Genomic DNA, 15974 nt, shown 5'->3' with positions numbered 1-15974 from the left:
AGCATCACCTGTATGAAGGTCATGAAACATTTAATCAAAATGGGAAGTTAAATCAAGCTTTTATTTTACAATGTCAAAAGGAGAAGCAACTGTATTAACAGAAGTGGTTAAAAACCCTTGGTCTGCAGAAATACATACACAAGCCGAAATGCCTGAGAACTGACTTCAAGTCAGAACTACTCTATGCAGTACAGCCCCTGCATCATTGAGCACTGAGCGTTAAGATATTCATACAGAACTTTCAAATGCACAAAAGAATTTGTGCCCTCTCAAAGTCAGCAAATACAGCTGCTTTAATTTTACAAAATACTGTTAAGACAACTGGGTAACCCATTAATAGCCGTTCCTATTTACATACTCAGTATAATTTTTTACAGAAGGGAAGGAGACACCATATTAATATCAGAGCTCTTTTAATACTTTGAATATAAGGGCACAAAAATAAAGGCTATAAGTTGCTCTTAATGGCTTAAAATTAATTCTAGATATTCTGGAAATGTATTGAAGCAACTACAAAAATACAGGAACTTAGATATTGTGATATGCATCTCAAATATTGATCAATAGTAAAAATGCAATTCTGACAGGAAGTAGACTTTGACTAAGGCAATACAACAATTTTAAAAATGGTGTACATAGAAATAAATATTTCTGCTTCCATTAAACATTTGTTTCCCCCCTCCCCTTTTAACATCGTAACATTGTACAAAGACGGAAGCTTGGATCCAAAATGGCCTGCGTGCAAGTAGAACTCTCTCCCACTTGCATCTGTGGCCAATTTTTGACCTACCCACTGCACCACATTGCCCTTCATAATGCAGTGAGAAAGTAGGCAAGAAAGCCCAGGGGCATGCACAGAATATTGTGCATGGTTCTTTGCATCCAAGCCAACAGAAGATTGTCAATTAGTCAGCTATAACGTAGGCCAAACAATTATTACATTGCATTGAAAATGTGCACAAAGGAAGTTCAAGTTTCTAGTTGACTAGTGAAAGTTTGAATGCAACTTACTTGCCGTGTTGCTAATTAACAGTAGAAAAAATGTAAACTAAAATGTAACATACACTACAGTAGGTGTGAGGAATCTTTGGCTCTCCTATCAACCCCAGAATACGTGGCCAATGATAGTGCGAGTTGTAGGTGAGCAAAATCTAAAGTTCCCTACACCAGCACTAGTGTTCTATACCAGTCACTGTATTACCATATTCATTTCATGGCAATGTTACCTTTCTATATTTTACCCTATGGAAGTATATTATATACTATCCACTATCCAAATCTATAAGCTCCTTTTTTATTTTGACAGAGGTTTAAACCAGGTCGATGGGGAGTTTTTTTGGAAGGTGAGATTTATTTGCTCATCAACATCTGATACAAGCAGCCATTGCCACAACTAGGCAGGTGATATTCTATGTCGTCCACATTTTGTAAGTGAACTTTTAAACTAATGTCTCAGGCTGTTCTTGATTGTGTATTATATGCTTGTGGTTTTCTCATGCAAATGAATGGCTTCTTGACCCAAAGCAAAATTTGGATGTATGCAATTCACACTATAGTATGTTTCAGGAATACAGGTAAAATGTCGTTTTTTTTCAAAGGTTAGGTCTTTCACATCATTGAACTTACACAGCTACAGTCCGGTATTAATTAATCTGAAGCTTTTTCAACACTAATTACATTATTTTGGGATGGCCCGCAAAACATGTTACACTGGCACTGAGATACTTACTTGGATATTTACTCATCCAAACCAAAGCAGCTCAACTCATGCAAAGATTTGTCTTAGGAGTGTCACAGAAAAGCAATGCAGTGTGAGCTAAGTTATAGATGGGAGCATAAACACTTTAAAATCTAAGCTAGAAAAAATGCTGGTGGAAACATCTGTATATCCAGCATGACTGTCTTTCCAAGAAGAGTTTTCTATAGTGTTTTATAGGTTCATGGAGTTACCAAAGCACAGCAAATGATGCCACTTCATCTCAGATGGAAGCCTCAAGGTCTGGACAGTGTAGTGCTGAAAGTCTTCCTGAAGGCTGCTTTGAATTTCAATGAAACCTATAAATGCCACTGAAATGAACTGCTTCACAACCCACTGAACAAAGTCCACATGCCAGATTTGAAGAATCAAAATCAACCACACATCAAATTGCTGATGTGATAGGATGATTTATTTTTCTATTACAGGCAAGTCAACAGTAACACGTTCAGAGGTATGTGTTTGGGCTCTGAGGGAAACCTATTGGAGAAAGCCTCTCATGTGAAGGACCTTATTTAAGCTCTAATGTTTCATGGCTGGATCATCTCTGCCGGGACAAGATTCCCCGTTGTATCCAGCTGCATACATTTGCAGGAACAGGCAGAAACAGGGCATTCCGTATGGTCCCTGGACAAGAAAGAAGTAGCATTATAACACTGCAAGGCAGCCTTATTTAAAAAAAACAACAACCCAACAAATTTAATGTGTATTTTTCTCATTAAAAAAGAATAAAGCACTTTGGTATTGGTTAGAAAGAGATTACAGAAAACACAAATGGTTAACATTGTTTAAAATAATAATAATAATCCAGAGCTGCTCATGTCTATAATCCACTCTACAAGATACGTTTTAAAAGTGTCCCTGAAATATCTCCCTCCAATTCTTATTTTAAACAATAAATTGAAAGCAGTGTGTTCATGCTCCAAAAGTAAAATTGATTTGATGCTAAAGATTGAACAGTTGGAAGTGGAGGAATGCAGCTTGGAATGTAATACAAGATGATTAGCTACCACAGAATAATGTATGTAACATCCCACCACCCATTTGAGCCTAAATGCACTGCCTGGAAACATCAATTGACTGCAGTTGGAACATTATGTTCATTCCCCATAGAATCTTTCATGAGTGCATCTGTATAGAGCTCTGGGCTACAGCTAATGTGTTGAAAGAGCTTATAGAACAAAGGGTGATAGTTTTAAAAGGTAATATAACTGCTTTGAGGTCAATACTGAGAAAACCATATGCCTCAAATATCCTACCATGTGTCAGCTAGCATTTACTGTGATAATAATGAACAGCTTTATTATAACATCTGAGGGCATGTAAGCTACAGCAAGACAACAGAGAAAATTCTTGTAAGACCCAGAGAAATAAAAAATGCCCCAAAGTTGTAGAAGTGCAAAAAAAGCAATTTAGCCTTCACATGCGTAATGAATTCACTCATGCCGACTCCATGTTACTAGGAAGGCATGTTTTGCAAGGCACCATATGCAACTAGTTCCAATGGAGACCTGCTGTTCAGAAGGGGGCGGGAAGGGGGGAAATCCAACCAAGGGGGCACATAAATCCTTGAGCATGCCTGTTGTAGGTATTTAGACTTAGAGCAGTAGTCAACAGTGCTAGTCCAAAAGCAGAACTACAATAAGTTCCCCCTGCACAATGGAACTTAACTTCCCTCTATGCCTTTGACATCTGCACTGGCAGGTAAGGGACCTGCCGGAGAAAATTCGGAGGGTAGTAGGAGGACTGCAGGGGAAAGTGGAAGGTCCATTGTGCAAGCAGAACTCTGATCATGCCATGTTGGCTGCAATCCTTATACTGCCACTTTTTAAGAGTCCAAGCAAACATTGAACATTAAACCACTCTTGAACACCACACATGAGAACAGCAGAAAGCCCTGTGTTCCCTTAGTCTTCAAATACACTAAATTTGTCTTATGAATCGTTCTACATTATGTGCTACCATGTTCGGTTAATGCTCAAGATGGTGTTGGGTTTTGCAATTTAAAAAAGCTCCTTAATTCTTGCATATTTTGAAGAAATGTGAACAGACATTCATCAAAGGTATCAAATTCATGAGTATGCTTTCATTTGCTGGGTAATCTTATAATTTCTAGGGCTTTGTCTTAAATTCTCGGTGCTATTGTAGCAGAATTAGTAGTGTGGTAGTATGTGCTGGCCTACAAATCCATATAAGAAGAAGCTCTAAATAGGTGGGATGCAGTCTGGAAGAACCGATGGCTTAAGCAACACATTATTCTTTGTTAACTTACCTGAACCAGCTAAGCATGTGTCCAGCATGACCACCGTGCCTACAGTTGTGGCACCAGGAAAACCAGTTGTTGAACTGGGCCAATTTCTTGTCCTTGCTAAGATCCACCTTTTCATCTGACTTTGATCCTCCTATGAATAAGAAAATGTAGTCTGAATTGATTTCTATGGTACTGTAATGAGAACAGGTTGTTTAGGGTTGTATCCAATTAAATTCAACTCAGAGGAGACTCACTGCAATTAATGTCCAATAATTTCTATGTGTGTATCCTGAGTATGACTAGGATTGGAAACAACTTTGAAATGGCACAGAAAACAAAATTACCCAGTATAAACAAAGCAACATAGTAATCAGTGTCTCAAGCAGTTAACATCCCCAGGCTGAAAAGTATTAAGCCAATTTCCATAATACAGGAGAGAACACCTCTAGGTTTTTTGCAGCACAGAGCATCTTTCAAATATCGCACAAATAATCTGTACCCATTTTGATGAGGGTAATCATTATCAGGGAAATAAGTGTCTCTTCAAACATTATGTTTCCTGTAAATATGAAGCACTTCTTCACAGATAAAGTGTCAAAAATGTAGTCATGTGTCATCACCATACTCATCTATTTCAAAGCACACAAAGTTGAGGCCAGTTGCTCTTCCCAGCATGTGTATCTGCAGGGCAACAGATGCGTGAAATTGCTATAGAGGTGTCAGGATCCAATGAAACACGTGACGAGTCCTGCATACCCAAGCCAGCTCTGGGCTTGTGTTTTGCAAAGAGCAGATCCCCATGACACATGGCAAACTGCTGATGAGACAGACTCAAAAGGAGTTTGTGATTCTGTATGCATGTTTTCTTATTTATGGCAAACTATTTAAAGATTTTCCGAGTTGACCTAAAGTAGCTCTTTGAATTCCAGACATGATTTAAGTTTTCTCATTATCTACAAAATTTTAAAAGGCCTTAAAAACTCCAAGAACCATTTAGTCTGAACTTAACCCACTAGGGCCTGTTTTCTCAATGCCTGACTGGCATTTAAAGAAGTGGTATTCAAACAGCATCGTGAACAAGCCAACAGGTGCAAGAGAGCATGTGAGTTAGGCAAAGGCTGCACTTAAAGATGAATTAAAGGGAAGCTACACTCCAATATGGAACTGATTGGTTCAAAATTGGGAAAGGAGTACGACAAGGCTGTATATTGTCTCCCTGTTTATTTAACATATGCAGAATTCCCATGTGAAAGGCTGGGCTGGATGAATCCCAAGCTGGAATTAAGATTGCCGGAAGAAATATCAACAACCTCAGATATGCAGATGACACAACCTTGATGGCAGAAAGTGAGGAGGAATTAAAGAACCTTTTAATGAGGGTGAAAGAGGAGAGCGCAAAATATGGTCTGAAGCTCAACATCAAAAAAACTAAGATGGCCACTGGTCCCATCACCTCATGGCAGATAGAAGGGGAAGAAATGGAGGCAGTGACAGATTTTACTTTCTTGGGCTCCATGATCACTGCAGATGGTGACAGCAACCATGAAATTAAAAGACGCCTGCTTCTTGGGAGAAAAGCAATGACAAACCTAGACAGAATCTTAAAAAGCAGAGACATCACCTTGCCGACAAAGGTCTGAATAGTTAAAGCTATGGTTTTCCCAGTACAGTGGTACCTCGTGTTACATATGCTTCAGGTTACACTCTTCGCTAACCCAGAAATAGTACCTCGGGTTAAGAACTTTGCTTCAGGATGAGAACAGAAATCGCACGGTGGCGATTCAGCGGCAGCGGGAGGCCCCATTAGCTAAAGTGGTATCTCAGGTTAAGAACAGTTTAAGAACAACAACACCCCAATAAGGATGGGGCAGTTAATACAAGCAGGCCAAAGCCAGTAACAAACAGCTCATTTGCAGAGAAAGTCATTCAGATGTGAACTGATGTAAAGCAGTTCAGCAAAATAAGCATTCACAGGACTGTGTTCAGTTTTCTGTACCACAAAGCTAGAAGCCTATGAATAATAAAATGGAGAAGTTCAACAAATGGGAGGAAGCCATACCTGGACAGCTGGAAACTGGAGTGCCCATATTTATGAGACAAAGTGCACAGCGAGGAAGGGGCTTGCGGCAACCAGGACAACTTGTTACTTTGGACTTGGTTGGGGAACCACTTACGCCATACTGACTGAATCCTCGGCCCTGATGAGGGATGGTTGAGCAGCTGTACGAAATTGACTTTCCGCAAAAATTGCAACTTACAAACACCTTGCAAATATAAAAAAGGGATACAAGGGTGATTAGATTTGCTTTTATTTATTATTAAGCAACTAGTAGATATATTCCCACCCTATAGGTTTTTCAAGCTGCACCACTTCATACCCACCCATTGGGATGATAGGATTATTAATGGGCCATAATAGCTAAACACAGCTTACAAGTTCAGAAGCAAAACATTCTTTAAAAAAAATTAAAAGCTTGTATGTTCAGGAAAGAAAAAAAGGACAGACAGGTGATATGGGGAGAGAGACTGATTTTGAAAAATATAAAAATATATATGCCAATATTGGGTGGACTTTCTGTTTAGAAATAAAGGTTTGGCATTTATTTATTTTATTTATTAAATTTCTATACCACCCTTCATCCAAGGATCACAGTTTACAATATAAAAACACAAAACAGTACCAAACAAAAACAATAATGTTCACCAGTAGTGCCTCAGACAAGCACCGTGCAAACAACTGGATCTTCCTGTTCTTTGTCAAATGAAGTCTGCTGCTTTATGTCCATTGGCTAAATTGACTCATTACGTGGCCAGGAAAATTAGAAGCACATTTACCTGGGCTAAAGGTTTTGAACTGGGATCCAGCTTGCTCCGATGAATGTCAAATTCTGCTCGCTTATGCCAAAACCGCCATGCATCCAATAGATTCCGGTAGTTCTCAATCCAATACTGAACCCTCTCATCTTTAAGCACATCAGATGGAGAACCCTAAAAAGGTAGGCATAGAGGAGACTGTTTCAAAGGTCTCCCCAAAGATGGTCTGAAACCACCATTACATTATTTTGAACACTAGCTTAAGAAATGTTGTTTTACCCATTTTAAATAACTTTAAAGCTTGTTTATGAACACCACTTAATTAATGATGATGATGATGATGTATTTGCCTAGCTTGCAAATAACCCCAATCCAAACTGTGGCTTTCTGTAAACCAACAAGGATGAAAGTGCATGTACCAAAAGTTGCAGTCACTTCGCTTCTCCCACCCCTGCTGCGGCCACGCTACCAAGAACTAAGTCATGAATTGCCCCACAATATCCTATCAGAATTGCTTCACAGTAGCTAACATTTGGGTAGCACAATAATGAATTGCTTTTATTATTATTAATTAAATTTCTATACTGTTCTTTATCCGAAGATCACAGGGTGGTTGATAATATAAAAACACAAAAATACATACAATAATAATGAACAAAAACAATAACCACATGCACAGTATTATTTAATTAATTTTTGATTTATTAAATATTTATTAAATTATGCATGTTACACAAAAAATAATGATAGTTGTATAGTATTAACATGAATTTTATAAATCAGATTTTTTAATGTAAAAAAATACAAACCTGCAGCATACAATAACTCGCTGTTTGAACATCTCCTGTTCTATCAACATAGCTTTCCATCAAATCCACGCCATCTTTTGTGAGTCCTGTCAGAAGAATTCCTTCAAGGTTCCCAGATTCCTTCATTTCATTTGTCAGTTTGTCAATGAACCTATTCAGCTATTTAAAATAAGAAGATTGGTCAGTGTTTTGCTCATTCCCTGAATTACATCCACACACCTGCACACACCCACATACACACACACACTCGTACACAAATGGGGTGTGGTTGGGCTGGGCTCACTGCAGCATTAAGGTCTTAATTATTATATCTAATCATCAGGGTTTAGCAATAAAAGCAATAAATAATATCCACCTTCAATGTGTACTCAATTTCAAAATATTTCCGAAGGCATACAGAACAAATGCAGTGGCCTAAAAGAATCATGAATTCCAAGCTGACTCTTCTCTGTTAAATATTTACTGCTCAGATGCAGTTTATACTTGCCATGGGCAAATGCTTTACAAGACTGTACAGAGATCATTAGACGAGTTCTCAAAAGCTTATGTCATAATAAATCTTTGGTTTTTAAGGTACAACAAGACTATTAGATTTTACACTTATTTCAAATGGCTATTATACTTCAGGGTGGATATCAAAATTCTTTTGGATGACAAAACTCTTTTCCCAACACCCAGAGAATAGCATGCAAGATTGTGTGCAATTACTTATTCAACCCTTTATGTTATCTAGAAAGAACAAAGGAAGAAAATGATGGCAGATCTGATCATCTCACCTGAGCATCAGTTAGGAATTTACAAGCAAATGCCACTCTGTCTCGTACAGCTACATTACTTTCATACTGAAAGAATACAAAACACATTAGCATTAGCCTGGAAAAAAACAGCCAGTCTCCTGAAAAAAGGGCTGATGTTAAGTTTTATGACAATTCTATATTTACAGTTGTATAAGATGACAAATTAATAAAAACAGCCTTAGTGATTTTGAGAAAACTATTATTTTTTTCTAGTTGCTTGCCAAGTGCAAGATATGTTGCAACTTCTCAGTTTGGTTTCCAAGCACCACTTCCCAAATCTGGGGGAGTTTCAGAAGCAGTGTACAGTGGTACCTTGGGTTAAGTACTTAATTCGTTCCGGAGTTCTGTTCTTAACCTGAAATTGTTCTTAACCTGAAGCACCGCTTTAGCTAATGGGGCCTCTTGCTGCTGCCGTGCCGCTGGAGCACAATTTCTGTTCTCATCCTGAAGCAAAGTTCTTAACCCGAGGTACTATTTCTGGGTTAGCGGAGTCTGTAACCAGAAGTGTATGTAACCTGAAGCGTATGTAACCCGAGGTACCACTGTACAATCAATGGCAGGGGTGCAGGCTCTACCTCTGCTGAACAAATCCTATCTCTTTGCAATATCTAAGGAAAATGTTTACATGGAACTGGGGAACCTGTGACCTCCTAGATGTTCTGGATTCCCATCCCATTCGTGTCTCTGCTCACCACTGGCCCCACTAGCTGGGACCGATGGAAGCCAGGAGTGCAGCAACATCTGGAGGACCACAGATTCTTCATCCCTGCCCTTAATCTTCAGAATGGGACCTTTAATGTATTTTTGTCAAGCAAGTGAAGCTGGGATCCCACCTCAAAGTTGAGAAGTGGAATCCATCTGGGGAAATTAATTATTTAGGGTTATGTTCCACCCCTTAGATGATGGCCAATGCTCGTAAACCTGAGATCATTATTTTCTTTTCAATAACATTTTCACAGTGGATTGTTTCACGAAAGCTGCTGAAGACCGAAGTCCTAAGCAGCCCAGGGCCAAATTTTCTAACACACAAAGAACCAGATCAAGCTCTCACTCAGTTTTGCATCTGAATATTTGTGCCTTCGTGTATTTAGTCAACGGAGATTAGCTAACAAAAATAGCTTACCAAAACCCCATCAAAAGAACCAGATTCACTTGTTAGGAAAGCAAACATGGCACAGAGATAAGGGTTGTTGAGCTGTAACCTCAGGGTGCTGCACATTTCCCTCCACAAGGAGTTCTTTTCATCAGTATAGCCTGATAATGCCATGGCCACTACGTTGAGGTTTAGATCACCTGCACAGCAAAAATAAAGGCCGCACAATAGCAAACATTTCAAGCCATTTGGTTTCCACTTCTGAAGGACATTTTGAAAATACAGTTAAAATCTTTTGTTTGGGATGACAGAGGGATCTGTACCCCCAAACTCAGCAATCAAGGTGTTCAACAAAAACAACTGCCACTGACCCTGGAACAGAACTCGCTCTGAAAGGCAGAACAAAAGATGCTGGTACAATTTATTGATTATGAGAAGAACTTGACTTCCCGATACTGGGAAAAGTAACACTACAGTGGTACCTTGCTTCTCGAACGTAATCCGTTCTGGGAGTCTGTTTGACTCCCGAAACCGTTGCAAACCTGTGTATTCCTTGCTTAGTTTGTGTACAAACTTTGTATTCCTTTCTATTTTATGTTGTCTGTATTTGGAAGTAATCCTGTACATTTAAAAGCCAAAATGTTTTAGTCATGCATGTATAACTGCTGGGCGGGGTGGGATAGGGCACTTGAATAATAAAGAAGTTTTCAGTCAATGCAGGAAAAAAACAAAATACCAAGGCACAGTTTCTGATTGGCTGCAGGAGCTTCCAAAAATGTTTGGCTTCCAAAAAACGTTCACAAACTGGAACACTTACTTCCTGGTTTATGGTGTTTGGGAGCTGATTTGTTCGGGAACCAAGCCATTCGAGAACCAAGGTACCACTGTATTGACATAAACTACTTCATACACCACATTCTATTCAAGCATAACTGTTTAGTTTGAGCTACCATTCAGAATGGCTGATTCCAGGACATAGTGCAACATCAGATGAAGAAATGGGGGCGGGTTGGTACCACTGCTCCTTCAGCCTCTTCATCCATGGCAATGCTTCATCCATGGTACAGTAGAATTGTGATGTCTATCCTTTCCTGTTACTAATGCAATTGGGTATGGGATCCAACCAGGTTTTCCCCCCCCCCCCCAATATACTGTGTTGGATGCAAAGATCCATGAACATATAGAAAACAGTCACTGGCTACAAACACTTGCACAGTGCTATAATCAGTGGGTTCCATTCATGCCTCCTGTTTCTGCCAATGGAAAACATTCAGATTTGGTTTGTTTTTCTCATGTTCTTTTTAACATAGGGTGTAAAACAGCCCTCCACAAACAGAAGACACCAGCTGTATCTGGCAGAGCACTTACCTGATTCAATCCTTTGTGAAGCGGAAGAGAATATGAAATCTCTATTTTCACTGATAAGCAGGATATTATTAAAGAAAATGCAACAAGGAGCAGCTCACTCTGCCAAAGGGATACCAAATCACAGCAGGTACCTTTTCCAGAAGATGCTCCTTTGTTCAATATCTGTATTGCTCTTCGAATGTCCAAGTTGAATAGAGCTACAGCAGCAGCTCGCTCCCAGTCTCCTTCCTGTTCCAAAGAGTATAAAAAGGGCTCCACATCCAGATCTGTGCCCTTCTTTATCCATCCACAAAGCTGCAAAGCCAGTGACCTCTCCTCACTCAGATATTGAATAATGTCAGCCTGTCTGTCTGATCCACTCCTGCTGTGCCTGAGGTTCTCTGTTGTTCCTAAAGAGCAATTGTTTTTTGAGTTGTTTACATACAAAGATAAATAGAAATTTAGATTCAGGAACATGTAAAGCTAAAACCAATACAGTCGTACCTCCGCTTACGTATCCCTCTGGATATGTAAACTTCGGGATGCGTAAGCGCAAACCTGGAAGTATATTTCCGGGTTTTTGCCGTGTGTGCGCAGAATGTGGTCCCTCCAGTTGCAGAAACCTTGGGATTCAACCAGAACTCTGGAACAGATCCCGTCCGCAACAGGAGGTACCACTGTATTAACGATAAAAGCATCACAGTTACTGTTAATTAAGTCAGCTCTTCAGCTATTTCTTGCACCTTTGTCAAAACCTGACAAAAATTACTCATTTGGAGAGAAAGGATTTATCTATTTTTAGAAATCTGTGTACAAATAGATTAAGTTGGCTTGGGGTACTAGGGAGTCATGCAGAATGTCATGTGAACCAGAAAAGTGGTTGAGAAAACACACTCTGAAACGGCATGAGTTCAAAAGACATCAGGAAGGCTTCATTTTTGTTATCAGATGTGTTTACATTCCACCCTTCTCTGAAGAACCTCAAAGTGGTGTACATCGGGCCATTAAATTTCCCACTCACATAAACCCTGTGAAGTAGGTGAAGCTGGGACAGAATAGCTAGCCAAAATCACTCATTAAAATAAAATTTAAAAATTAAGTAAGAAATCAGTCAAAATGCACTTACCCATAGAAGATTTCACGATAGATTTGATGCCTGCATAAACTAAAGATCCTTTGTTTCCTGTGCATTTCTGATCCATATCCTCAGTATACTGCTTCATAAGTATTTTCAAGTATAGGAAACTTGGCAAATTAACATTAAAATAAGATGCGGCAAAGATGATGATGATGATACATTTGGTGACTAGGAAATTCCTATACCCCACTGGGTTTGGCCCTCCTCAGTTCTTGAAGAAACGAACTACAGCTTGGATCCCAAAAGCTACTTAAGGTCCGCAAAGAAAGAGCTTGTGCTATCCCAGTGGAATTTATTACCATTTCCACCCTTCAACAGCTGGTATTTGTGCCATATCATGTGGCCTGAGCACTGCCAGTAATGAGTTTTGGGTTGAAGGTCAGTGGTGACTTTGCTTTTCAGGCATAAAGTAAATTAATTAAAGTTTTTATCTAAAGTTTTTATCTAATGGCTCATTATCTAATGGGTTGGTTGGTTGAATAGGGGAGGGGGACAGCAGAACCTTTTTCTTCTAATGGTTTAAAAAATAATGCTAGATATGGTTTGGGGCAGTTTATATGAGTTTGTTCTGGTGTTTAGATTTTTTGTAACTATTGATGTTTGTTCTGTTGAACATATAAATTATTTTCTGCTGGTTGTCATAGCCTAAGGCAATAAATAAACGTCAACAGAGTAACACACATTTGGATGAAGAAGAGTAGCCTTTTAATGAAAAATCAGCCACATGTCCTATGTAATACACAGACCATAGGTGAAGGTAAAGGGACCCCTGACCATTAGGTCCAGTCGTGGCCGAGTCTGGGGTTGCAGCGCTCATCTCGCTTTATTGGCTGAGGGAGCTGGCGTACAGCTTCCGGGTCGTGCGGCCAGCATGACTAAACCGCTTCTGGTGAACCAGAGCAGCGCACGTAAACGCCGTTTACCTTCCCGCCGGAGTGGTACCTATTTATCTACTTGCACTTTGACATGCTTTCGAACTGCTAAGTTGGCAGGAGCAGGGACCGAGCAAAGGGAGCTCACCCCATCGTGGGGATTCGAACCGCCGACCTTCTGATCAGCAAGTCCTAGGCTCTATGGTTTAACCCACAGCGCCACCCGCATCCCTACACAGACTATACTATACTACTGGTTAAATCTGTATCATGTCAGCAGAACTGTTCTGGTTCCTTATAGGAATTGGAAAGTGGTGCATCACCCTGACCCCACCCTGCTCCATGTGCTCCCTCCTCTACCTTTCCTTCCTACTACCACTGTCTTCTTGGACACCAGTGGATCATCAATACATATTTTGCTCCTGCCAATATGCCCTAAGTCTCAAGTTTCTGTTGCTGCTTATTTCTTTCACCTCCTGTCCTACAACCAATGGACATCTTTGCAGTTGTCTGGCTCTTTTTGCCTAGATGAAGCTTTGGCCCATGCCACCTACAGTCTTCCCAAGCAGCAGAAATAAATACATCAAAACAATGCTAAGAAGAGAATATCTCATTCATCTGTCACCAGGACAAAAGCATTGCCTAACAATGCAGCCAGCCCTCTATATTAAGACTCCTTCCCGCATACAAGAGTTTTTAAAAGGATATAGTGCAGAGTGTACCAAAGTGACTTCAGTTGTGGGTCTTCATTTCCCGCTAGCACATGGTTTCTCCAGACCTGTTCCGTGTCAAGGCCATACCTGGATAAAGCTCTAAGACGCATTTTAGTGGCTATGTCTTTTTCCAAAGAACTAGCTTTTCCATCTTCTGTGCACTCATACAAGTGCCTCCCACATGCCCACATTAAAGAGGTAATGGGGCTCCATGCCAGAGAGATCCTTTCAAACACAGTGAAGTCAGACATAGTCCTATTTGGAGTCACAACCACCATTCGATTTTGATTAGTGGGATGCCATGCAAAGGAAGCAATATAGTGTTCACAGGGCTGCACACTTCTTTCAATGATTGTAGGCTCAGTTTCATCCCCAATAGGTGTAGGAGTGTGCTGCATATCGTAGAGCTTGATTATGTTACTATCCCTAGTCAAAGTAGCTAGCAATCCAGTTCTCGTCGGACACCATGCTACTTTAGTTAGAGGTTTTGGTTGTTCAGTCAGGGTCAATACAGGCTTTTCAAATTTTCTAAGGTCCCATATAGCAACCTGACCTTCATAGAAGGAAGCCACACGATCATGGAAGTAGGGGTCAACCGTTACGCCCTGAACAGCCTTCGTATTCACAAACATCTTTTGGCTTGTATTCCTAAGGTCAAAGATAGCCAGGTTTCGGTGCATTCCAGCTAAAAGAAGTTTCTGATCCCGTGGAAGCCAACAGAGAGAAAGGCAAGCATCGTTCTGGCCTAATTCATAAAGTGGTTTTGTCACAACAAGTCCTGCTTCAGTGTCTCCAGATGGAAGCCTTACTTTCTCAGCAGCAACTGGAGTTTCTGGAGTGTATTTACTACTTATGTCCCAGATCAGTACTGAAAAATCAGCCCGATGTTTATCTAGGCCTGCAGCAAGCCAATTGCTGTCCAGTGGATTCCATGCCAGAGTGTTACACTGCCGAGCATGCTTTGGAACAAATTCCTTTCCTATCAGATCCTTGGATTTTGAGTTATGATCTTGGCCAAGGCTGGTAAGGACAACTCTGCCATTGGCCTGCCCAACTGCCAGGAGACATTCAGGATCATATTTAGGATACCAAGCCACACATTTCAGATACGGAGTGTCTGAATTAATGGACAAAAGGGTAGCTGTAGTTTCTTCAGATAAACGCAGTGATCCTGCTTTAAGTTCAGAACTGACAGCAGATTCAATGTGGTAGAGGCTGAGCTCTGAGTCACAGACAACAAATCTATCAACGTGGTGTGGGGCCCACAGAATATCAGGTTTGGAGCCACTCATGTCTGCTGCTGCAAATTGATGTAAGTAGTTTAAAGTGTTGTTGGAAGACTAGAACTGTGTTCGTTCATATGGACACTGTTTTTTTCAAAAAAAAGAATAAAGAATATTATAGCATGACAAGGCCGTGAATGTCTTCCAGATCTAAATGAGAATCTCTTAATAACATTCAAATTTCTCGTTCCCAAATGCTTTCGGGGGGAATCGTGCAACAGGAGACTAAGACTCCAATCCCAACCCCACTTACCTGCCACAAAGCCCCAATGAATTCAGTGGGACCAGTTTCTGAGAAGAAATGGTTAAGATTGCACTATATAACCCACTTAAATTTTTCTGCAGGTTTTAAGTAAAATAATAATAAAAAGTTTTACTTGGGATCGTTCGCACGCGCGGTCGATACATCCTGCAAAACTCTGTGATTCTCAATACGCAGTTTGCACACCCGCCCCGCGTCCCCACTCGTCGTCTGAAGCGCGAATGGGCGTGTCGTACCCGCCTTGAACTCAAAAGGGCGCAGCACCGCGAAGGCGCGCAGAGGCCGCCCTGTCCCCAAAGACCCCACCCCAATTCTGCAGGATGCTGAGCACTGCCGCCCCTGCGGCTCAAGAGGAAAGAGAGGCCGAGTCCGCCACCGCCCAAACCGGAGCTGTCTCGCGGGAGGGACTCACCCTGCAGCCCCTCCGCTCCTGGGGTCCCGGAGTTGCGCAGTCAAAATGAAGCGAACCAGTAAAGGTATAAGATATTGGGGTGGGGGAGTCGCAGTTTCCACTTCCGTCTTCAGGGAGACGTCCGCTTCCGGTGCGAGCGGGAATACATCCGGTGAGGTGGGGGCGAGTCGGAGGAGGAGACCTTATGTAGAATGGATGGGCGTGGCTTTCCTGGGCTTCGGTTCTTTGAACGCGGAGGGGTTGATAAGCGGCTGCCCTTACGTGGCAAGGAGGTTGCGCAGACTTCGGCCGCCCGGGATTCCAGAAGGCTAAGCTGCCCGCCAGCCCGCCTGAACATCACTTTCAAACAGTGCCGGATTTACGTATAAGCTGAACCAGCTATAGCTTAGGGCCCCACTCTCTTGGGGGCCCCCCAAAAAATTTAAGG

At 41.0% G+C, this 15974-nt stretch overlaps 1 protein-coding gene across 1 annotated transcript; it reads right to left on the bottom strand.

Moving 5' to 3' along the window:
• Window positions 1–42: 42 nt before the first annotated feature.
• On the bottom strand, window positions 43–15700 carry MIOS (meiosis regulator for oocyte development). The gene is made up of 11 exons (XM_083705265.1): window positions 15548–15700; window positions 13586–14957; window positions 11994–12092; window positions 11020–11277; window positions 9551–9720; window positions 8407–8472; window positions 7631–7789; window positions 6843–6995; window positions 6067–6271; window positions 4029–4158; window positions 43–2383 (listed from the first exon to the last, which is right to left on the bottom strand). Exons 2-11 carry the CDS (start codon window positions 14880–14882, stop codon window positions 2287–2289), a joined length of 2634 nt encoding a protein of 877 aa, XP_083561391.1. The 5' UTR covers window positions 14883–14957; window positions 15548–15700; the 3' UTR covers window positions 43–2286.
• Window positions 15701–15974: the final 274 nt, after the last annotated feature.

Source organism: Podarcis gaigeae, assembly GCF_964106915.1.
Source record: "Podarcis gaigeae genome assembly, chromosome: 12".
Lineage (NCBI taxonomy): Eukaryota > Metazoa > Chordata > Lepidosauria > Squamata > Lacertidae > Podarcis > Podarcis gaigeae.
The sequence above is the reverse complement of the archived record's forward strand: the minus strand, read 5'-3'. Positions and strand labels throughout refer to the sequence as shown.

Excerpts from the sequence above, each read along its gene's own strand:
- MIOS (XM_083705265.1), bottom strand. The coding sequence starts at position 14,882 with ATGAGTGGCTCCAAACCTGATATTCTGTGGGCCCCACACCACGTTGAT. Across the intron at positions 11,278-11,993 it reads TATCGTGAAATCTTCTATGG|GAACAACAGAGAACCTCAGG; the intron begins GTAAGTGCATTT and ends ATTGCTCTTTAG. Across the intron at positions 9,721-11,019 it reads AGGAGCATCTTCTGGAAAAG|GTGATCTAAACCTCAACGTA; the intron begins GTACCTGCTGTG and ends TTTGCTGTGCAG.